Source organism: Schistocerca serialis, chromosome 1 (assembly GCF_023864345.2).
Source record: "Schistocerca serialis cubense isolate TAMUIC-IGC-003099 chromosome 1, iqSchSeri2.2, whole genome shotgun sequence".
Taxonomy (NCBI): domain Eukaryota; kingdom Metazoa; phylum Arthropoda; class Insecta; order Orthoptera; family Acrididae; genus Schistocerca; species Schistocerca serialis.
The window spans coordinates 288,680,027-288,704,289 of NC_064638.1; the positions used below are offsets into that span (position 1 = coordinate 288,680,027).

Genomic DNA, 24,263 nt, shown 5'->3' on the forward strand with positions numbered 1-24,263 from the left:
GTGCCACATAATTTTATTAGCTTAATGTATGCCTCTACAGTCATATTAATTTGTGAACTGTTACACAATAAAAGGTGTCAGTGAACTGTGGGATTCTCGGTTATCTTGTACTTTTTGTCCTTTATAATTGCGTCTATGTTTGGAGTAATTGTTCTTGTGCATTGTAGGAGCAGCGTGCAGTTTAAATTTTGATCAGACAATGCGTTTCTCAGGCGCGTCTCGTTACATTTCATTACAGAACAGTTGTTCACAAACATACGTGGAACCGAACATTGATATTATTGTAGCCGCCAGTTTGTGCAAACAAGGAAATCTATCCTGAGGGAAGTGCCTGTAGAAATCCAAAATGTTTTTCTTGTTCTGAAATTTGTCTCTGTATTCTCTGTCACACTGCAGGTCAATAATTTCTAGTTGCAGCTCAGGACGAATCTCTTCAATATTCGCTGAATATGGAGAGGATAACAGATCAAAATCACTGTCTAGTGCTGTCAGATCTTGAAAGCGTTGATCAAATTCTTCCTTAAGGGCAACTAAACTATGTGAATAATGTTCACAGTCTTTGTGAACATCTTGCATGGATGATAATTTAGGAAAATGAGCTAGATTTCCTGTTTCCAGCTGACTCACCCAAAGTGTCAACTTAATTTTAAATGCTCGTATTCGATCTATGAAATGAGTAATTAGCAGATCTTTACCTTGTAGTGAAATGTTCAAAGCATTCAAATGGCTAGTTAAATCTGCTAAGAAAGCGAGATCACATTTCCATGAAGGCTCTTTCAATTCAGGAACACACGTTATTTATTTCCATGAACATATTTATCTCATCTAATAGGCAAAAAAATCGATTTAATAATTCGCCACGACTAAGCCAGCGGACCTCGCTGTAATAAGGCATGCTACCATACTGGCTTTCTACATCCTCAAGAAAGCTTTAAATTGTCTGTGTTGTAGCCCATGCTTCCTTATACAATTGGTTGTACGAACAACAACACTCATCACATTTTTTAGAGTGATACTCTTTGCACATAAGTTTTCCTGGTGGATCACACAGTGAACGCCCCTTATTTCATTCGGCACGGTCAGTTTTTGCATTTTCTCCTTCAATAGCGCAACGAAACCTGATTTTTTTTCCCTGTCATCGCTCGTGCACCGTCTGTAGACACTGAAACTAAAGAATTCCACAACAATCCTATATTTTCAACACTTTCTTTAACACTACTTAAAATATCATCTCCGGTTGTAGTGTTCTTCATGGCTACTACATCGAGGAGCTCCTCCCTCACCTGAAGATCTCTATTAACACCTCTAATAAATATGGCAAGCTGCACTGTTCCAGTGATATCAACACTTTCGTCCAGAGCTAGAGAATACGCCATAAGATCTTTACAGATATTTGCAAGCTGGCTCTGGACGTCGTCTGCCATGTCCTGTATGCGACACATAATGGTCATGTTAGATAATGGCACAATCCGAAACTGTTCAACTTGAGATGGACACAAATGTTCCGCTGCAACTACCAAACATTCTTTTATTAAATCGCCATCAGTGAAGGGGCGCAGGGATTTTGCTAAAAGCAAAGCAATTTTGTAACTCACTCTGAGAGCTGCCTCAGTTGATTTTTCGTCGTAGTCCAGATCTTCTTCGGATAGTTTCCTTTTAAGTTTAATAACTTCCTGTGCACGATCTGGTCCATCACATATTCCACTTCCGTAGTCTTTCCCGTGGTACGACATATAATGTAGCTGCAAATTAGATTTCCTAAAAGAATTCAGCGTTTTGTGACATCTTAAACATTTTCAAACACCATCTTTTTCTGTAAACAGATACAATTCCTCCCAATGGGGGTTGAAGTGTGAAAGCATGGTTGGGGTTACACAACGGCGACTTGACACGATTCTTAACCAGCGAAGTGACTGTTAGAGCTGATCGTAGTACTTTAAACGTTACAGAGTCCGCGCGAATTCAATAGGCATGTTGCGGCTCTATTCAAATGTGCGCGCGCATTTCCCCTCCCTCCCTACTCTGCGACCTTGCACCTGCTCACGAGCACGTGCCTCAGCAGACCCAAGTGCTCGCACTCAAAACCGGCCAGTTGTTAAGCCCTGATGTATTTCAAGGAACAAAGATAAAAATGAATAGACAGTCCTCTAACGAGGAAGAAAGAGAAAAAACTAATTCTCTTTATTTTGTTCTCGATTGTAGAAGGATGTCATTGACAATTCTGATGAGAATGGTGTGTGTTTGTTATTAATACTGTAAGAAAAAGCATTCTTATGATTATGATGATGATGATGATGATGATGATGATGATGATGATAATTCTATAAATGTGTAAACTTGTGTTTTCCTCTTAACAGTGTAGGGAAAGGCATCCCATAATTATTACTGAATAATTTGCAGTTTTCATATACAGAGCTGACTTGGTTTCAAAGACACCATTACGAGTGAGAACATAATTTCAAGCTTTTCATTACACCACATGGCTTAAAAATAGGAACTCACCCACTGAGAATTATCTGCTCAAGTGTTTCACTTGAAAGTGAATTAATATTTCATTGCAGAAACAGTTTTTGTGTTAGCCTGGACTAGTCAGCGCAGAGCAGGTCTCTCACGATTCAATACATAAAAAATAATTGTAATTCAGATGTAAACAGAAAATAGCTTTCAAAGAATTTTGATCAGTTCTATAACAAGATTTCAATGCGAACCTCACAGAAAGCCCACTCTCTTCTCATTAACAGAACAATGAAGCTGGTCAGATTTTAATGTGCGCAACATTTAGCTTTGCTACATTTCATGTCTAATAAATTAAACACAAACATGCTAGACTGCTTAAACTCACCGTTGAAAAGAAATTAACATTTCTCACACAACACTGAAAGCCTTTCATGTAACCGTCAAGATTTTGGTGCACTTTAATTCAGCATTTCAGCTTCGTGTTGCAGAGTGCCACTTCGCGTCTGCAAACGACAAAAGGTACATGAAACATAATATTCTAATAACGACAGGCCCTCAGAAATCTAAAGCATCTGTGGCCAAGGTGCCCAAGAAAAGTACATTTCTTTTTATTGAAAATAGCAAAGCTCCATTTAGGTGGGTTTAATGGTGTTGCACTTTCTGATTTGCAACCTTTCATATCAGAGAAAATCATTACGTGTTAGTAGAATTGAGTATTCTGCATTTACAACTGCATTTACCATTGATACTGAGAATAAGTCATCTTAATTATTTCTTGTGCTACATAAACATTGACAATAACTTCATACAGTTTGGATAGTTGTTCATGTTTTATCTATAACAGTTAAAGAATGGGTGACATTGACATACGTGACCAATGTCTGCCCTATTATCCTCTTATGAGAAGATCTGTCAAAGGGTATAAGAACTCTCTCTCATGGACATAGCAATGCTAAATGCAAGCATAATTTGCCATATACTCAACACAGCATCCAGGAGGATGGCGTCACCAATTTCCAGGCTCAATATGGCACTGCAGCTTTTGAAGAACGTAACTCTCTCTGTCTACACTTGTACAGGACAACCAACCAAAGCAAAAAATCCCTTAAGACTTCAAGCCAGAATCTGGGGTCATTTTCTAGTGGTAAGAATGGTGACTGAAGAAAACTGCTCCCTCTAAAAGATGTGAAGTTTGTTATGCTTGAAGGCATCATTGGGAAACCTGTTTGGAATGTGACATTTCTACAGTTTGCCTTCATGTGGACAAGTGTTTCACAATATATCATCCACAACTAAACTATGAAGAAATATTTAAAACAAATGAAATACTTCCTGATGAATCGCGAACAATGCAACTATATGTGAATGATTTTGTTGTTATAAGTACTTAGAACAAGTAAAAATATACAGTAACAATAATCTTATTCTCCTGACAAACCTGTTCTCAAAAAATCATAGACAAATGGATGAAAAGCCAAGGACCAAACCAAGATCATATTATTTTCTCAGTTTGACATGTTGTTGTGAAACTGCACTTATTGGACAGCAGAATTTGTAACATTTTTGTGTGTCGCATTGTTTTCCATCATGTAGAGTTTGAGAAGGATCGAACTTCTGCAAAGGGCATCTTTCCTAGCTTCAGATTCCACAACTTTTACCCTCCATTCTATAATAGAAAATGTTATTTCCTTATTGCAAAATGTATCTGAATCCACAGATGAAATATAGTTCATCACACCTACAATATAGCATCACCATGTTTTTCAGTGTCTACTGCAATACCACTGCTTTGTAAACATGAATACAGTCTAGGAAAATTTTGATGGGTTTTGTTGTCTACAAACAAACAGTGAATGATGGCTATGTTCAAGTTGTGCAGCAGAGGTAGGATGTGAATGCTTTTGGGAATTGAGGATGGATGTTAGGTAAATATTCTGTAGCCATTTTTATTCTGTGTACTATTAACTAAAAGAAACACAAGAGATATAATATCATAATATTTAAATGGCAGACGAACTGAGCAGTGAAGAGGCATATTCCTCATTGCCCTTCCTTTCTATATGCGTGTTCATTCCTCAGAGCCACTTATTTGGTGGTCAGCCAGTTTTTCTTACTTAGATTATGTATTTCATACAGGATTTTATATCCATTTACATCAAAGACATGGTGTACCTATCAAATGTTATAATAGATTTTAGTAGCCATCGTACATACCTGTGGAAAAGCTGACATCTTGGAAACAAAATCCCAGAAAATATGCTGCTGTAAACTCTGACAGGATAGAAATTATAAACACTGAGAAACTATGTGGATTTCTAAGTTGACTCGACATTTAGTTGAGATTAGGCTGTACTTTTTTCCTGAAGATTTTCACTGTGATACTAGTACAATACATCTTACATCAAGTCATCTCACCTTGCAAAAATGAGAAACCTGGTGCATAATTCTGACGGTATACAGTGTGGACGGTCTGTTGCTTCTGTGTAGAGCTCAGTTTCACGGCTATACAGATAAATGAAGTCTGATAACTGTTTTGCAACTACAGCTACTCTGTCTTTGCCAGATAGTTTTCTGTTTGGAGGCTAAAACAAAAATAGTTTAAGAAATGATTAGAAATATTATATTACGAACTATTTTTAAATATGATGAATAGTTTGTTAAAACTAATTTTCATATAATAGCTCCAATTTTTCACTCTCAAGTAACTCTTGTTTCAAACATCACACCCCCTGGACACTCATACAGTTATTTGAAACATACACTGACGAGCCAAAACATTATGACTACAGCCCATCATGAGACTGAATGCAGCCTGCTGGTGTTGCGAGCACGACATGGTAAGGAAAGTCAATAAGCAGAACAGACACAAATGGGAAATCATTCTAGTGATAGTATGGGCCCCAAATCAGGAATTATTCTAGTATCAGCATGCGCCCCAAATGGGGAATCATTCCAGTGAAGGTACAGGCCACAAGTGGGGAAATCCACTGACAAGTGAATTTGTCAATGGGCAGATTATTAAGGCCTGGTGCCTGAGAATGAGGTGGTCCCACTGTCAGTGTGTTACTGATGTGAGCAACTGTGGAAAGTGGTTGTAGGATGATAAAACCATAAGTGTGCGATAAGGTGCTGAATATCCACATGGAGGTTGGGGGGGATTGCCCCCTCTAAAGCAGGGCATGCAGCGATTTGTGGCAGATTTGATGATGGTTTAGGAAGATTATAATTGAAATTGAACCAGTGTAGAATGAAAATTATTTACTGTATTGGTATCCGAGTGTATAGAAATGACATTCAGACTGTGCGCTGAAGGATGTGTGTTGTTGGTAGTGTTAAGTGTCATAACTTGCCATTAGGCTCCAGCACTGGTATGGTAATGTAGGGATTAAACACAGTCAGTGTGCATTACAGTTGCAGACACTCAACATAGTCTGGCCTAGGTGATCAAGGTTTTACTCATAGATCTGTTAAATCAAAACAACATTAATATTGCTGCTTCTCTTCACGAGTATCAACACGTTAAAGGAATGTGAAAAGACCTTACTTCCACACTGGGATTGAAGAACACAGTTCGGAAGTTCAGATTAACTGGCGATTTGGAAATTACTCCAGGGAGAGGGTGAACTGTTGTCATGGCTGAGAATGGTGGATGCAATGTGCGATCTTCAAGCAGTGCACGAGCTATGTCATGACAGTTGAATATCCCGTGGCTCACCGTTTAGAAAGTGCTGCCAGCAAGTGTGAAATGTTGTCTCTAGTGCAGTTCCATGTTGTGGATGCAGATGTTTGTCACACTGAGCAACATTTGTAAACTGGAACATAAATATGGTATTTCATAATGGTAAACAGCAGCAATCAATCATCTGTACCATTCTAGCTTTCTTAGAGAACATGTGGATTTTGGCTAGTAAGTAGCCAAAATCTGGTTCTTGTCTAACAAAGCTAGAACAGAAACAATTAATGACTACTGCTCTGTACCAGTTTGAAAGTTTTATCTTGGTTTTGGAGCACATTCCGCTTTCATGGTACATAGTTAACAAATGTTACCCTATCACATGGAAATTAAAATGTGCTGCTTTCAATGGCTTATTTATTATTTGTCTTCTGTATTTTCTGACAAATGTTTGCAAAAAGGTTCACTGTCCCATGACCAATTGTTTTCCATAGGGGCCTTTTGAAGCAGCAAATGTTTAATTATAATCACCCTTTACATTGCTGGTGCAGGCACAATGGTTCTAGGGCACACAATGTTGAACATTCACCTCCATGGAAGACGACCCTCTGTGTACCCAGTTGATCCAAAGACACCATCAATTATGATGGCAGTGGGCACAGGATAATCAATCTTGGTGAAACTTAGAACTTGGTTGGATGCGCAACTTTCCTTGTTACATCTGCTCGATATTCATATCTGGATATGCCATCCTTTAGTAAAACGGTTGCTTGAAAGATGCACAGCATCAAGAAAGCTGGCTGGTGGGAGGGGGGGAGGGGGGAGGTGGGGGCTGGTGGAAGGGACTGTTTTATGCTATGGAGGACATCCACCTGGGCTTCCTCGGTACCCGTGATAGTAATCGAAGGTGCCATTACAGTTCTGGACATTATTGTGGACTAGATGCATCCAGTCATGTGCATTGTATTACCTGATGGTGGTAACATCTTCCTGCAGAGTAACTATGCATGCCAGACGGCCAGACTTACACTACCATGATTTGAGGAGCATGATAGTTAACTTGTGTTGATGTCTTGGCCAGCAAATTCACCTGATCTGAGCCTGACAGTAAATATCTGGGACACTTTCAGGTACGACTCCACATCCACATACCTCCAGTCTGTAATTTATGGGACTTGCATGATCTGTTCAAAGGAACTTGCTGCCACATACCTCCAGGAACCAACCGAGAACTTGTCAAATCCATGCCACCCAGGATCGCTGCGTACTTCATTCAAAATTTAGACAAACACGATATCAAGCAGGTGATTATAATGTTTTGGCTCTCAGTGCATCAATTAACACTTTCTTACATTAAATATCTAACATCACATACTGCAGTTCATATTTATGAAATAACAGTTTGCAAATTTGTAAAATGACATGTAAAACTAAACAAAAGAAAAAATTACTTACTTTTTCCCCTCACATTTACAATGAAACAATAATTTGGGAGTGGTGGACGTTTACATCGAATTTGCTTTTGCCATGAAATGCAAAGTGTGTAGCCTGGTTAGGGCACAATTGAACAACAACTAATATGACTGGATCACAGAAATTAAATTTTAAGAACTATGGCAGATGTTCACAATGCAATACTTCATAGTATCACTGTTCAAAGTGCACCATCACACAGGTAAAAAGAGGAATATATTTTACATAATATACAAAAAGTTATTTTCTTTGACATGAAACATCACAACAAAATGTGTGTCTACTTGTATGTGAACAGAGGTTACACATAATTTCTCTCTTTCCTTTCCCAGGAGACAACACCATACTGTTTTTATCACAGGTGGCAGCAACACTGACTTACCTGTAAAACCTAGTTACTATTTAATTCATATTGAAGCAGCACAGAATGAAGCAATAAAGTAAGATACATTAAGAAAGACAAATATTTGTCTCAAATACCTGAACAAAATATGGTGTACGCAGATTACTTGAAGCCCTTTGTAAGAATCGCAATATAAGCTCACTGTTGTTATCATCATCTGTATCAAAACCTTCTTTGTTGGCAAGGCGACGTAATATACATTGCAAGTACTGGCAGAAGATCCTGCGTGCTTGATTCTGGCTATGAAATCATACAGTAAACCATTATTAACTAACACAGTAATCTTGTATGACAGTCTATTGAATGTAACTGATTGAATTACTTTAATGTATTATAATACTTTGTAAATGGTACTGAATTCAATGCTGGCTATGGATCACGTCAGCATGAAACCCCTTTTAAAATAATTTAGTTTATTAAAAACAATCACTCTATATTATCACAAGATGAATATTTGCATTCTGATACAAAACAGTCATCACATGATTCACCACATGAATATTATACTTCAAACATTTGGTTCATTAAAACCCATCCCCGAAGTTAAGGTCACTAACACATAATAATGTGACTGTGTTTGACCTGAAGGTATCTAGTTCTAATCTTAGGGGTAGAATAAATTTTTAGCACTCATATTTAACAAACACAAGAAAGGAAAGTGTTGTCATGCCTGTGTGAAAACCTATTTTCAGATTAGTTTTTTGAAACACCTGATGAATCTTATCAAATACAAGTTACCAGTGTAGAAATGATAGGAACTTAATTTCTTGTTCTTTATATTTTCAGAGCTCTCAGATCTTTAATTTTCAATTGTTTCTAATTTACTCTTCAGCTGAAAATACTCTTAATAGATCAAAGTTTGATTCATATACTTGTAGCAATATTCTATAGTGTAATTAGTTTAGTTTCTGTATTAGTCTTACTAAGGGTGAGCCTCATAATTTAATTAAGACAATTATATGATTACAAAGAAGATGTACAACCAGCTACATGGTGTTTAAACAAAATGTTTTTTGAGAAAGTATGTTTATTTCCCTTCACCTATTTATTAATTGGTGGTCTTGTGAGCTCGAAGTCCTTGCTACATGGCGTTAGTGGCAAACAATCCTGAGCAAATAGACAGCATCATAACTGGTACAGGAATTAGAGACAGTAATGTCATCACAGTGAGACTGAATACCATAATAGCCACCACCAAAAATAAATGCAATATGATTGTTTAAAAATGCAGGTAAAAACATTCTCTTAATCCCTTCCTAGGAGACAGTTTCCATTCTTTCCATGTTAACTGTATAAGTGCCGACCAAATGTGGTTTAGATTCAAACAAATAGTACTGATGGCAACAGTGCCTCACCACAGATAAATTATTAAGAGACAGAACAGGTCTCGGATCTCACCAAGGTACACAACTCTTCTCAGATGTTCAAAACTTGGTGCAGATTCCAGTGCAAAATGCTTTTAGCAGTTTCCACAACATAACTCGGTCTTTAAATCTAGCAAGAAATCCAAAGACCTTCTTGTCATATGTAAAGTATACTATTAGCAAGACACAATCAAATCTCTCATTGCTGAATAGGGATGGAAATGTTACTGATGACAGTGGCACTAAGGCGGTGTTATCAAACACAATCTACTGGAAGTCCTTTACCAGATAAGATAGAGTTCTAATTGGAAATAGCTGACAACATGAGTAATTTGAAAGCAGGTAACGTTGATGTAGCAGCCAAATTAAGTAACATAATGAAGACATGTCTTTTGGTCCAGATTGTATACCAGTTAGGTTCCTTTTGGTGTAAGCTAATAAAGTACTCAATTTTTGGCAGTCGTATAGGACTGCTTGCTCCATGAAGAATCAATACTGACAAATGGAGAAGTTGCACAGGTCACAACAATATGCTAGAAAGAAAATACAAGAAATCCACTGTGTTACAGACCTATATTATTGAAATCAATTTGTATCATGATTTTTGAACATATACTGTGTTCCAACATTATGACATACCTTGAGGAACACTGTCTACTGATGCATAACAAACACAGATTCAGAAAATATTGATCTTGTGAAACAACTGGCTCTTTATTCACAAGTAGTAATGATTGCTATCAACAGGGGGCCTCAAGTTGATTCGTATTTCTAGATTTCAAGAAGGCTTTTGACTCTGTTTCTCCCAAGCAGCTTATAATGAAACTGCATGTTTTTTGGGTAATGCTTGACTGTGTGAATGTAGTCACAATTTCCTGTCAAAAGTCACAGTTTTACTAGATGACTTTCTGTCTAGTACTGTGAAGTGATATCTGGGGTTACCCAAGTAAGTGTAACAGGCCCCTCTGCTGTTCTTATTCTTTCACTACTTGAGCCAATGTAGACAGAAGACTATTTACCATACAGGTACACAACTTTATAGGAATGATGTTCAGAGTGTGCACTGTAGGATACGCACTGTTAGAAAAGGTAGTGTCATGATTTGCTTTTAGGCACCGGTGCTGGTGCAGTGCGACATATGGTTGAAACACAAGCATCACTGTGCTTTCAACTCCAGATTGTCAACATGAGTCTGGACAAGGTGAGCAGCGCTTTACCTGTAGAGCTGTTTTATCAAAATAGCAGCAATAGAGCTGATTCTCTTCACAAGTATCAATGCATTAAAGGAATTGAGGAATGTCCTCTTTCCACCCTGGGGTTGAAGAACACAAATCTCATGTTGGAATTAATTCGCAATTTGGGGCTTGCTCCTGGGAGAGGCCGAACTGTGGCCATGGCTGAGAATGATGCACACAACATGCGATCTTCTAGCAGTGCACAAGCTATGCCATGAAAGCGGAACATTCCCTGGTCCACCATTTGAAAGATGCTGTGAACAATTTTGAAATGTTATCTCTGGTGTGACTTCAGACCATTGCGGATGTAGGTGGTTGTAGCACTGACCAGTATTTGTAACCTGGAACATAAACATGGTGTGCAATTACGAAATCTTACCCTCTTGTGTGGAAATTGAAATGAGTTTTTTTCAATCATTTATTCATTATTTCTCTTCTGCATGTCTTTACAAATGTTTCCATAAAGTTTCATTATCCTACAATCACTTGTTTTGCATGGGAGACTTCTCAAGTAGCAGAAGTTTAATTACAACCACACATATATGATTGATTTACGAGACAAACTCACCAGACTTCTTACAATGTTTGCATATGATGCTGTCATTTACTTTCTGGTGAAGTCAACAGGAGAGCAAAGTGTATTTCATAATGATTTAGGAAGACTATCTGTATGGAGCAAAAAGTGGCAATTTCATTAAATTTGGGTTACATGATAAAGCACACAACATTTAAAAATTCATTAATAACACCTTGACATTAAAATTAACAACAACTTAAAATGGAACCATCATGAAGTATGTTGTGGGGGCAAGGCATACTGAAGACACTGTTTTACTGGCAGACCACTTAGAAGATGCAACGTATCTATTGAAGAGACTACCTTCACTATGACAGCCCATTCTCCTCTGGAGCATTGCTGCATGCTATAGGTTTTTCACCTTTATGAAAAACACTCAAAATGTTAAAATAAAGTCAGCTTGATTCCTATTACCATGAAATAGGGAAGAAAATGTCATGGATATGATAATCAAGTTGGGGTGGCAATCATTAAAACAAACACGTTTTTTGTTGTGATGAGATCTTTTTAAGAAATTTCCATCATCAACTATCTCCTCAGACTGCCAAACCATTTTGTTGAAACCCATCTATATAGGGAGCAATGACCATCATAATAAAATCAGAAATGTCAGCTTTCGCATGTGAAGATTTAAGTGTAGTCCCATGTGCTGTTCAGGAGTGGAATGGTTGAAAACTAGTCTCTAAATGATTCAATGAACCTTCTTTCCCTGTGTGGCTTGTAGTTTCAGGCTCTGTGGTGGCGTCACACTCAAGTATATTTCTCAACAATGTATTACAGAATTTAAATTATTAGATGCATTTCAAATGTTTTCCATATAAATAATTAGAGTCCACATTTTTTGGAACTGTTTGTATCAACTGATGTTTTTCAACCAGGTAGGAGCTACCCTTAAAGCTGTACCCTGAAATGCCCATTAGTTCTATATACTAGAGACTTGGGTGTGGCTTCTGCTCTTATGAGCCCCCGCAAGGCTCATCTAGTGGAGCCTAAATGTGTCCTATCAACTTCCACACAATTTTCATTTCCCACTGCTTACATAAAGAATGGAATGAAAACAGTGGCTGAACTTTGGCATTGAACCCCTGTCTGCATTATGCTTTGATGTGTCATTAATCAACATTTAGTATTCAAGTTTTAATACTGTTATAGACAGTTTTATGTTTAAGTTACTGGCAGTTACATTCACTGTAGGAACAAAGTTTGTAAATGTCTCACTAGAGAATATTAAAATATACTAACATTAGATATCACCACCAACTGGGACTTTCAGAAATCAATAGAGGAAATTTGCATGCAAAAAAATGTCCAGTTACTGCTATTAGCAAGTTGCTTTTTGTGTGTGTATTGTGTCTCAAGTTCTAGAGAGTTTTATATTCTTGCGAACAGCTGCAGCAAACTGCAAGTCTGAAAACACCAGAACATGAATTCAGTGTACAGTTTGTTAGCAAAAATCTGGAAAATGATCTACCGAATCATTATAATTTTAATGAAATTGTCATAGACCATTCTACAGCACAGAAGGGGAGAAGAGCTAATTTCACCTATAAACAAATGATTAAAAGTAAGCAAAACATACCTTGATAGGTGATAAGAAGAAATTAATTTGTCGTACGTAAAGATCTAGCCTATTAAATGAAGTATTTAAAAATGGATGGTAACATTTGTATCCACTGACGTCCCATTTCCCAACACTTTGGCACAACAAACCACACTGAAAATGCCATTTTTTGTTTAAACTATATCATTTTGTAAAACCCAAGTATAAATATGAAGAACAATGAATACAGTATGCTAGCTTTGGAAACAAATCAACTTTGTGGCTGCTCAGATTGCTTCTGTCAGCCAAGCACAACACTCATGATGTTACGGCAACATCACTGTTTCATCTCTAACTCAAATACTGCAGATGAATGTACAGAAAACATTGAAGGTCTCAAGTCTGTATCTGAAAACACAAAAAACATTATGCACGCATCAAAGGAAAAGCACACTCCATTAAATACCTTTCTCTAGAAGCATCGGGAAATGTGACTTAGATAAATGTACTACCAATAGATATTACTGTGGATTTAGTTTTTGTCGATATTTAGTGGTTGATTATGAAACGGAAAGGAGATACAGTCTGTAAAGTTGTGGCTAGAGTCTGATATTGCCCCCCACCCCCACCCACCCTGAAATCTTGGTTGCAGTAACAGAGTACTCTACACCAAGGTCTAAGTTAGTTCGAATCAGTACACACTCATGTCTTCCTCAGTATGGAAACCACGAGCTGCACCTGCCTCTGGCAAACAGGGAACTCACACTCCACAGGTGGCAAAGGATTATTTTCATCTCCTCATCAAGACATGAATAACTTTAATCAAGAAATGTGCAGTATTTTAACCTTCACATCTCTGATAAAACTTACTATAGCCTCACTCTTGGTAATATTTTATTTCAAAAGTTCACTAACACAGTCCACTCTTTTTGGTTGCCTCACAAATTATGTCTCATTTTGTATGTTATCACCAATTTCATCCCACTATTTAAGCATGTTAGTCATTAGCAAATCAGTTTGTTGAAAATAAATAGAAAACAGAAAATTCTAATACATAAGGACTGTTACTTGATTGGTTGGATGTAATGTTACTGAACTGAAAAAGAATCATCAGAAATGAAGAAACGCTGCAGCAAAATGGTGTGGCCTTATTTCACTTACCTGAGCCTGTTGCCTTTCTCAAAGCAGTGCAGGATTTCTTGGCGCAATGAATTAACATCGTATCTGTTTGGATTCAGTTTGTTAGTTCCTTCCTCTGGAAAGAAAATTTATGAAATTACTAAAATTTATTCAGTTTTAAGTAAACTGACAACAGTATACAAATCAGTAAGATACCAGAACAGCCTTTTTCTTATCTCAAAAGATGAAAATGAAAAAAACTGTATGTGACAAGATATCTTACCCTGCGAAGATATATTGCTATAGCATCTACATGGATTCTGTCAAGCAAGGTAACAGAATCTGTTATACACTTGACTTGGGTAGCTCAGGACAGTGCCAAGTAGGTGCTTCACCTTCAGTTCAGTTTGGGATTCTGGGTGTTTAGGAAGGATTCTCCTATATGCAGGGTGTATACGTGGACAAGGAAAAAAAATTCCCTGATTCCTTGGTTAAAAATACACTTTCTCCCGGGTGAAAATACACTTTTTCCGTGTTAAGTGACAGTATACTTTACCTCGGAACTGTAAAACTTATCAATTTATAGAGATTGTAACGCACTTTTGTAAGCCAGTCGTAGTTCATGTCACGTGATCTCGCCAGCCGATACAGCGGATATTCGAAGCAAAGGGCATGTCATGTCGTCAGCCAATAGCATCATCATTGTTAAGTAGCGCGTACACACAAACGGGAAAAGTTAATGGTTTAAATTAATATACATAGTGTTGCTACATGAAAAGAAAAGCTTTCACATACAATACTGGTATCAACGATTAATAAGATGCAAGAGAAGCTTAACTTTCACGTATAACGTTGATCTTCTTTGCACGTGTTACACTTTAAGATACATCACACAAATGTGCCAGTAAAATTTTTAATAACGACATAAATGTATGATCTTTTGGGCTCGAAATTTTTCTAAATGGTCATCCTCAAAGAGTTGATTTTTAAATCAGAGTCAAACGCTCTGTGATTAAAGAAATTCATCACACATAGTTCATCTCGGGTAAAAGGAAATTTACTTTGAAAGTAACGCTTTTCAGTCAATCATTCGCAATACTTTCCAGCGACCTGTTAGAAAGAGGTTCATTTCAGCAGTTGCCAGAGAGCGCCAATTACAGGCGTCACACCGCTTGCACAGCTACGATGACACAAGAAGCCCGTATGCTCGTACGTGTAAAACATTAAAAGATCTTACGTTACATCATAAAAGAAACAAGAAATCGGAGGATATTCCAAGAGCATCGAAGTTTTGTGAACTATAATAACGTGCATAATTCGGTTTAAAGTGCACATTCGCATGTCCTGATTCGGTTGTAAATTTTCTTTTAATACCAGTACTGTATTATTTCATTTTTGGTTCTTTATTATGCATAATGCCATACTTGCAAGAAGACGAAAACATGCTCTTTTGAAATGCAGAGAACAGTTGAAACTAGCCAATAGTGTGGAATTAAGCATTTCGTTACGAATAAATTGAATGCCTCAGCAGAAAAAATTAATAAAAACCACTTTTCTTTAGCGAACAGACAAAACTAACTTCATTGTTCTGCAAGGCAATTAATGCTTAACTGAAATTGCCACCCGGGGCAGATACCCCAATTCACTCCTAGTGAATATGGCAGCTTGCATGCGACAGTAAAATTTTCCTAATAGCATCTTGCTACTACTGCTTATATAGCTAACACACACACACACTCACACTCACACTCACACTCACACTCACACTCACACTCACACTCACACTCACTTTAGTAGCCAGAAGCGGGAGAAGGTACTACGCGCACGCACACGCACACGCACACGCACACGCACACGCGCGCGACGCAACTGCGCATGGGCCTGCATGCAACTGCTCACATGAATCTAATGTAAACAGTTGCGACGTCACGCTAATCGGAGGCAATTCGTTGTTATGAAGCACTGCATAGTCTTCCTAAAGCCTCTGACACATTTTGCTGCTGGCAGATGCTTGTATGAGCCCTGTGTTTTGTTGTTGTACATGGCACATTTCCTTTGCAACTTAAGTTTTATTTTAGTTTTTTTTTCTCTCGTTCATGTTTTATTGCTGCAGTATTATTCTGCAGTAGCGGGATACAGTAATATCCTTTGTTTGAATATAATTTTTTACCAGTCAAAATGACAACAATTTAACTGAAAACTAAAACAAAAAAATCCTGGAATTCTAAAAAAATTCCCGTGTTTTTCCCGGTTTTCTCCTGGATGAAAAAATTCCCAGGTTTTTCCCGGATCTCCCGGTTGTCCCATGTCGTATACACCCTGTATATGACCCAGGAATAGATTGACATAGGATGTTACCATCCAGGTGCCCACTGCCTTCACTGGAGAGGTAATTGTAGGTTGTTATGGTGGCCAGGAAGGATGTTTTAGGTTTGGAGTTAGTTGGCCATTGAGAAAGATAGAATTAAATAGCATCAAGGCCATCGTTATTGGGCATATTAGTTTAGAGGAAGGAGGCACTATATCTGTAGAGCAACAGCAACTGTGTAACATCAATAGAAGAAATTATTTGTCTCTTATACCGGGTCTCTCTCTCTAAATAGTTGTCAGGCAAATTCTCTCTGGCACTGCAGCAAATATTTTGAATTTCATTTTTGCAAAGAGTGTATGGATTTGGTACAAACAAATACTGCTGATCACAAGGTTAATTCAGTGCCCATGGTCAATGGAAGATGACTGTTTGTTCCCGTTACAAACAAAATAATTTTTCAAGCGGAATTTTACATTCCTATTGCATAGAAGAGTCTCAGGTTAATCTAGCGAAATATTTGTTTTATTGATACGTATTAACATGGACACAAACAGGAAGGATAACTACTACTCCAGCAGCAAATGAGTAACACTACTGGATGGTGGTAGCAGACAGTGCACAGCAGTGAGGCAGGCAAGTCACTGCTGAAGTACTGGTTATTCCTCACATCTTACTGCCATTGATAATACATAGAGATAAAACAAACATCAAACTAGATTAACTTTGGACCGTTCTAGTAATCAAGCTTTAAAAAACCATTTCATTTGTCTTGGAAACAGACGCCTTACTGGATTGAGTCTGCTTGGTAGGGCTAGTGGCAAGAAAGCGTTTCCACTGTAAGGACCATGAGAAGGAGAGCATGACTGAATCTGGGAATGGGGCAAAGTTGAGGCATTCAGAAAGGACTGACACTTCTGTGGGACTAAGGCTTTTGGAGGACTGGTTCACAACTGTGTTGTGGGTCTATTTCAGCTCTTGGTTCTGTAAGGTAGTGGGAGGGAGTTTCTGGGAGTGCACTGAATGTAGTATGTGTCTGCCAGGCAAGGCTTTGTGGCTGTGAGGGACGTGGGGGGAGATTTTTATGAAAGCTCTTATTATGGTGGAGGATATTGATAGTTCAAGCTTGGAGTAGGAGATGAATAGATTGGATAGTTTTTTTTGTGACGGCATTGTACATGCTGCTATAGTTTCTGAAGGGGAAGGGTTTCAATCTGGGAGACGGGATGCCGTAATTTGGACTGCAGAGCAGGAGGGTTTTATAGATGGAACAGAGGTTGTGCAGTGAGGTTAGGTAGTGCACGGATGTTTGTGCCTGATTTATATGGTTTTGCAAGACTACTTTGGTGAGATCTACAGACTGACAGAATTGGAACACACAGTGGAAAGAGAGGCTGCAGCCAGTGATGCATAATTTGGTGGCAAGCCTGTACAAGGTGCCTCAGGTCCCTAACACGATAAAGATTATTATTTAAATTTTGCAAGGGTGCTGCCTTTTACAACAATCATTTTTCGATTGATGTGACAATGATTGACCAGTTTGCAATGGAATAGGCCATAGCACAGTCAGCAAAGCTGCCCTGCCAATCAAATCACACTGCAGGATCACCTGACTGGGGGCTCTCAGAGCTATGGCCAAAACACTTTACTCTCTTCTATTCCAAGCCGCTGCCAGGCACTAAATGACTTAATATCTTTACTTTTGCATATCTGTTCTCTACTGAGATGGTCCTGGGGCTACTGGAGCTACCTTTTCTCTGCCTGGATATCCTCACCAAGTAATCCCCATGAGCTAATATAATAATACAACTTCTTTTTCTGAAGTCAAGTACCCTATATCAATTACAAGCCCACACTCATTTCCGGTCTTGACAATATCCACAAATAGGTGTACAAGCTATTTGGGGAGAACTCATGAGCTAGGCAATAGTGCAGGAACAGTATGCGACACTGGTGTGTGGATAGGGATAGATAAACTTCTACTATATTGGAGCAGAGGAAAGCAACAAGGATGTACAGTGGATGACAAGGAACATGTTAAACTTTATAAAATTACGTGAGAATATCACAAAAAACACAACCAAGATGTAATAGACAATGTAAAGCCTATTGTGAAAATGAACACAAGATAAAATTGATGTGAAAACCAAACAAGATCACAAAAGTGAAAATACAAAGAAAAATACATAAAAACCAATAATAGAGTGAGGTGGATGAATACGGGGGGAGGGGAGGGGGGGGGCGCAGCAGCAGATGTCATTTTATTAGGTGAGATCAGTAAGTTGTATGCTTGAATACGGGATGAGGTTCTGGATGAGGTTTGGGAGGGGGGGCACGGGAGGGGGGGGGGGGGGCTGTTCTGTACATAGGTGCAAGGCGCACAAGAAATTAAGTGTGGTACACAGGAAGGAACACAAAAATACTTGAAAGTGATGGGAATTAGTGGGCAATTTGAAGGTCCAGGAATAATTATACTGACACTGAACATACAGTTTGCTAGGTACACAGCCATGTGTCATGCAAAGACGAGGCCATTGATACACGATCACTCAGAAGTCAGAGCTTTACAAAATGTATTGTAAGCAGATGGAGAACATATGTGATTCAGAAGGTGGTATGGAAACACAGGAAAATTGAGAAAAGGGATGGACACCGACTGCTGCAGTGAGTGAGTGAGTGAGTGAGTGAGAGAGAGAGAGAGAGAGAGAGAGAGAGAGAGAGAGAGAGAGAGAAGAAGAAGAAGAAGATTGGTGCTTACATTCGAATGCAGTTCCAGTCACGTCTTAATGCCCAAAGATGGCAGTGGCCATGTGTATGTAAGCTGTGATTACTTGAGTTTCCTACATCTAATGAAGGATTTAGTCAAATAGCTGAAAATATCTAGCACTCTCTTTCATTGCACATATCTGCCTCCTGTACATGGTGAGTAGCAATCTATCCATATTGTTCTAAATTTTTATAAAGATGGTTGTAACTGAGTTTACTATAATACCATTCATCTACAAACCAGTAATTTTTCATTTATTAATGTCAGCAGCTTTCAGATTTATGTCATAAGTGATATAAAGATCAAGCCTTTTGAAAATACAACAATATATATTCAAACTAAATACAAAATCAGCACAAAATTTTACATTTATCCAACCACGGAAAGTCTGCATTACTTACAAAACACTTTCCATGGAAAACACAAATACTCACAACTGCAGGCTTGCAAATGTTAAATGAAATTAATCTTATCAAGTAACTACCAAACTTAGAACTGGTGCCTTACCAGTCTTCTGTGATGACTGATTCTTCTCTTCAAGAACTGTACAATGTCCTTGAGCTAGTGCTCGTTCATAACGTGCCAATCGCTCAGGAAGTTTTGGTACTGAACGTGGTTGTTGCTGAACTTTCTTAATCTCCCCAGGAAATAACTGCTGATGCAATGTCAAGTTATAGTTGTGCTGAATTAATCCAGTTGTTGAGCAAGGGTGCCCCATTGAAGTAGTGCCACTGTGGCAAGTTATACCAGTCACAGGATCTATATGTGGAACAAACAAAAGTTTGCATCACATTTCATATCACTGATGAGAAAAGTTTGCGTCACATTTCATATTATTGATGAGAAACATCAACCAGATAACACCATTTCCAAATAACAGGAAATATTTGCTCAAGTTTTATTCCAATCATCGCCCAAGATTATGCAAGTTATGAACACACACACACACACACACACACACACACACACACACACACCTGAATTTAGGGATGGGGGAAAACATCTAAATTTCTACACCTCTAAACATAAATTTGGTGTTGGTTTCAGGATACTAAATGTAGCAACAAATCTGACACCCTATTTACCATAGTAAGTGGTAAAGAAAAAGTAGGAGAGGTAACTGTGAAATTAGTATAGGTAAACTGTCCTATTGTTGTGGTGAAATAATGTGTGTCTGCGGTACTGCAGTAGTATAAAAATGTTAACCATGTAGCCATGTCCACAGTTCATTATGTGCACTGAAATGTGCCAAAGAAAAAGTGATTATGTGATTTCATTGCCCAGCTCTGTTAATCAAAATAATAATCATTACAGTCAGAAGGGTGAAAATACCTGCTCAAATAAACCTCAACTAGAAAATTATATGAGGACTACTTAAAAATATAAAGTACACATTTTTAACAAGAACCACGGAACGTCAAATTATAAAAGGAAAAGTTGCCTCGGAAGCTACTGGATATAGAAGTAAAAAAGCAAAGATTGGTACAAGAGACAAGCAACAGAAGTGAAGCAGCTGTGCAGGTCAATTGAACAAGAGAGCTAGGAGAGAATTTCAGAAGTAGAAAATTATGTTCATGTGATACAAGAATTTTTAAATAAATTACTGTAAATACTTCAATCAGACTGAAAAGATAATATGAACATCAAAGTAATAGGTTGCAATGATTAGATTTTTATAAGAAGCTTAGGACAGCAGACAGTTAATCATAGTGAAATGTAAAATAACAAGTTTCAACACCTGACAAGAAGGACAAAGTAAATTGAGACAGAACAGAAGTGACAGAATTAGGGGGTGTGCTAAAAAAGTGAAAACAGAAAGACACCAGAAAGTGACAAACACTGAATTTATCAAGCATACATCTACCCTTATGAAAGCTATATTCCTTCTATTCAACAACAAATGCTGGACGAAGAAAAAAATTCCGAACAGCTGGAAACCAGCCACTGTAACTCCCACATTTAATAAAGAAGACTGGGAATACACTGATAATTTTAGGAGCATTTTTTCTTTGCTCAGTACCAGATATAAATTTTTTAGAAGATAGCAAAAGGACTATCAGTAATGTTAGACAATTTATTTTTGGAGAAGTAGTGGGGACAAGACCACCTCCATCGATGACTGGTGGGGAGGGCAGGAAGGAGAATGGGGGAGGTGGAAGGGGATGGAGGCATTTTGAAAGCCATAGGCTCTATCTCGGCAGGCGGAGGCACAAATCTCACAGAGGCCCACAAATGCAGGCGATTCGAGGATGGCAGAAGGTCCACATGAAGTCGAAACATGTAGATGCGCCACAGCAAATAGAAACCTGTCCTCGAAACAATGTTGTGATTGACACTGCTACGCGATTAACCAGGAGGACACAGCAGCGATGTCTCAACAGGATGCAGGCACAACTGATTTGCACGACTGGTCAGCTACTCCCCACTGACATCCAAAAACAAACAATTGCCAATTTGACACCCAGCAGCCACTGCTGCTGCTGGTCAAAGGACTGGGCACAAATGGGAGGAAAATGCAGTGCACTGCAGTGTTCCATGGTATGTGACACAGGGTGCAACAAATCCAGGAGACCCTGCAGCTGGTGCCCATGCAAATGCTGCAGTGGACTGCATCCACTGACCACTGGCATCTGGTTGTAACCAGAAAACTCTGCAGTACATCACCGAGGGAAGAGTCAGACACAGACTACTTCATTTGGGTCTTGAACGTATGCATGGATTGCTCCACTTATGAGTCAGAAAACAGATGAAAGTGAGTGTAGTCAAATGCTGGATACAACTTCAGGCACAAAAGCCTTCAAACTCCCATGACAAAAACTGCCTACTGTTACCAGACATGAGGGTCCTAGGGCAAAAATAACAGACAATGTATGAAAAGTGGCAACAGCAACATGGAGGACAGCTTAGCTACACACAGGAAGTTTGGCAAAGCATCAACTACTAACAACCACATGCTGCCTAAAAATGGACCAGCGAAATCAACGTGCATCCTGTCCCAAGAGTGCTACAGCATTGGTCAAGGAGAAAACAGGGATGATGATACAGACTGGTCCTGTGCACGAGATGTTTGATTATAATCGATCGCCACCCAGTAGCTGTGGCAATTCACCATTGTTTTCATGTGACCCATACCCCAGTATGCGACACATGCAGCAAATAAAGAATGCAAGGACCCAACACTGGGGGGAGGGAGGAAGGTGAAGTGTGGGCGATGGGTAACGATTCTACAGCATTGCTCCTCTGTAGCAAGCATGAGCTCATCACATAGGAGGAAAAACATACGCCATGTCTGATCCGCACCTTAGGTGACACACTCAAGCCAATTCAATGTGGGACAGTGAAAATTTCTAGAGAAGTAGGTCAGCAACCATGGTGATTTTTGGTAGTTGTGACTTCACATGCTGTTGACAGAAAATCTGACAAGGTTTACTGCAGGGTGTCATCCAACACGAACATTGAGAGCCTCCTGCCAATTGAACTCCAAATCTGGCTCCATCAGTCACCATGATAGTGCATCAGCATTGGCTTTGGCATTAGCATGCTTGGTGGTGGAGCAGTACTGAATATCATAACAACAGTTAATGAGAAAGAGAGCCCACTATGCAATCAGCAAGCAGTCCTATACAGCAACTTGGAACGAGAGCCAAATAATGGCTTTTGGTAGTTGATTAGGAGGAACCTTCCCCCTTCCCCCCCCCCCCCCCCCCCTACAGGAAGACTAAACGTTCTAACCCCAAAAGTAATAGCTAGCACCACATTTTCACATGTGAATAACTACACTGTGCAGCAGAAAGTATCTTTTATGCACAAGAAATGGGCTGTTCAGTGCCATCTGGATTCTGATGGGACAGGATGGCACCAAGGCCATAGTGGGATGTGTACAGCCCAGGATTGAAGGTTTACCTGGTGAAAGGAATCCAGACAGTGAGCCAAACACAAACACTGCTTGAGAGACCAAAAAGCCCATTGACAATCTGTAGACTAGACAAACTTAGGGCCCTTCCAGTGAAGCCAGTTAAGAGGCTGGCAGATGCCCTCAGTCTGAAGGAATGAACTGAGCATAATACGAAATTTTACCCAGGAATGACTGGAGCTCCTTCAGGTTCTCGGGTGTTGCCACGTTGTGATGGGTTTGATGAGGTGGTCTGTAGGGACAAGACTAAACTTACTAATGTCATAAACAAAAAAGATGCTTATTCTTCATGTGTAGGGCCCCTAATCCAGTCATTAAGGTAAGAGATACAACAGGGGATGTCCTGAATCAACTACTTGAAATACCATTGGTAAATTACTGGCACAGACAAGATTGCAAAAGTTAAGCCATTAAACCGGCAAAGTCCAAAGGGGATGTCGAGAACCAAGAAAGTCTGAAAAACGATGTTGTTGTTGTGGTCTTCAGTCCTGAGACTGGTTTGATGCAGCTCTCCATGCTACTCTATCCTGTGCAAGCTTTTTCATCTCCCAGTACCTACTGCAACCTACATCCTTCTGAATCTGCTTAGTGTATTCATCTCTTGGTCTCCCTCTACGATTTTTACCCTCCACGCTGCCCTCCAATACTAAATTGGTGATCCCTTGATGCCTCAGAACATGTCCTACCAACCGATCCCTCCTTCTGGTCAAGTTGTGCCACAAACTTCTCTTCTCCGTAATCCCATTCATACCTCCTCATTAGTTATGTGATCTACCCATCTAATCGTCAGCATTCTTCTGTAGCACCACATTTCGAAAGCTTCTATTCTCTTCTTGTCCAAACTATTTATCGTCCATGTTTCACTTCCATACATGGCTACACTCCATACAAATACTTTCAGAAATGACTTCCTGACACTTAAATCTATACTTGATGTTAACAAATTTCTCTTCTTCAGAAACGCTTTCCTTGCCATTGCCAGTCTACATTTTATATCCTCTCTACTTCGACCATCATCAGTTATTTTGCTCCCCAAATAGCAAAACTCCTTTACTGCTTTAAGTGTCTCATTTCCTAATCTAATTCCCTCAGCATCACCCGACTTAACTCGACTACATTCCATTATCCTTGTTTTGCTTTTGTTGATGTTCATCTTATATCCTCCTTTCAAGACACTGTCCATTCCATTCAACTGCTCTTCCAAGTCCTTTGCTGTCTCTGACAGAATTACAGTGTCATCGGTGAACCTCAAAGTTTTTATTTCTTCTCCATGAATTTTAATACCTACTCCGAATTTTTCTTTTGTTTCCTTTACTGCTTGCTCAATATACAGATTGAACAACATCGGGTAGAGGCTACAACCCTGTCTTACTCCCTTCCCAACCACTGCTTCCCTTTCATGCCCCTCGACTCTTATAACTGCCATCTGGTTTC

The 24,263-nt window shown here is 38.9% G+C and overlaps 1 protein-coding gene across 2 annotated transcripts in view; it reads right to left on the bottom strand.

The window, feature by feature from the left end:
* Window positions 1-24,263, bottom strand: part of LOC126468396 (tubulin polyglutamylase TTLL5) — a 231,063-nt gene that overhangs the window by 29,382 nt on the left and 177,418 nt on the right. Inside the window, exons 10-13 of one of the 2 annotated variants that reach the window (XM_050096546.1) lie at window positions 19,424-19,675; window positions 13,884-13,977; window positions 8,084-8,246; window positions 4,873-5,039 (exon numbers count right to left, since the gene is read on the bottom strand). In XM_050096546.1, the coding sequence (XP_049952503.1) occupies window positions 4,873-5,039; window positions 8,084-8,246; window positions 13,884-13,977; window positions 19,424-19,675 (676 nt within the window). The remainder of the gene's footprint in view (window positions 1-4,872; window positions 5,040-8,083; window positions 8,247-13,883; window positions 13,978-19,423; window positions 19,676-24,263) is intronic. The other variant, XM_050096547.1, reaches the window with a different exon arrangement.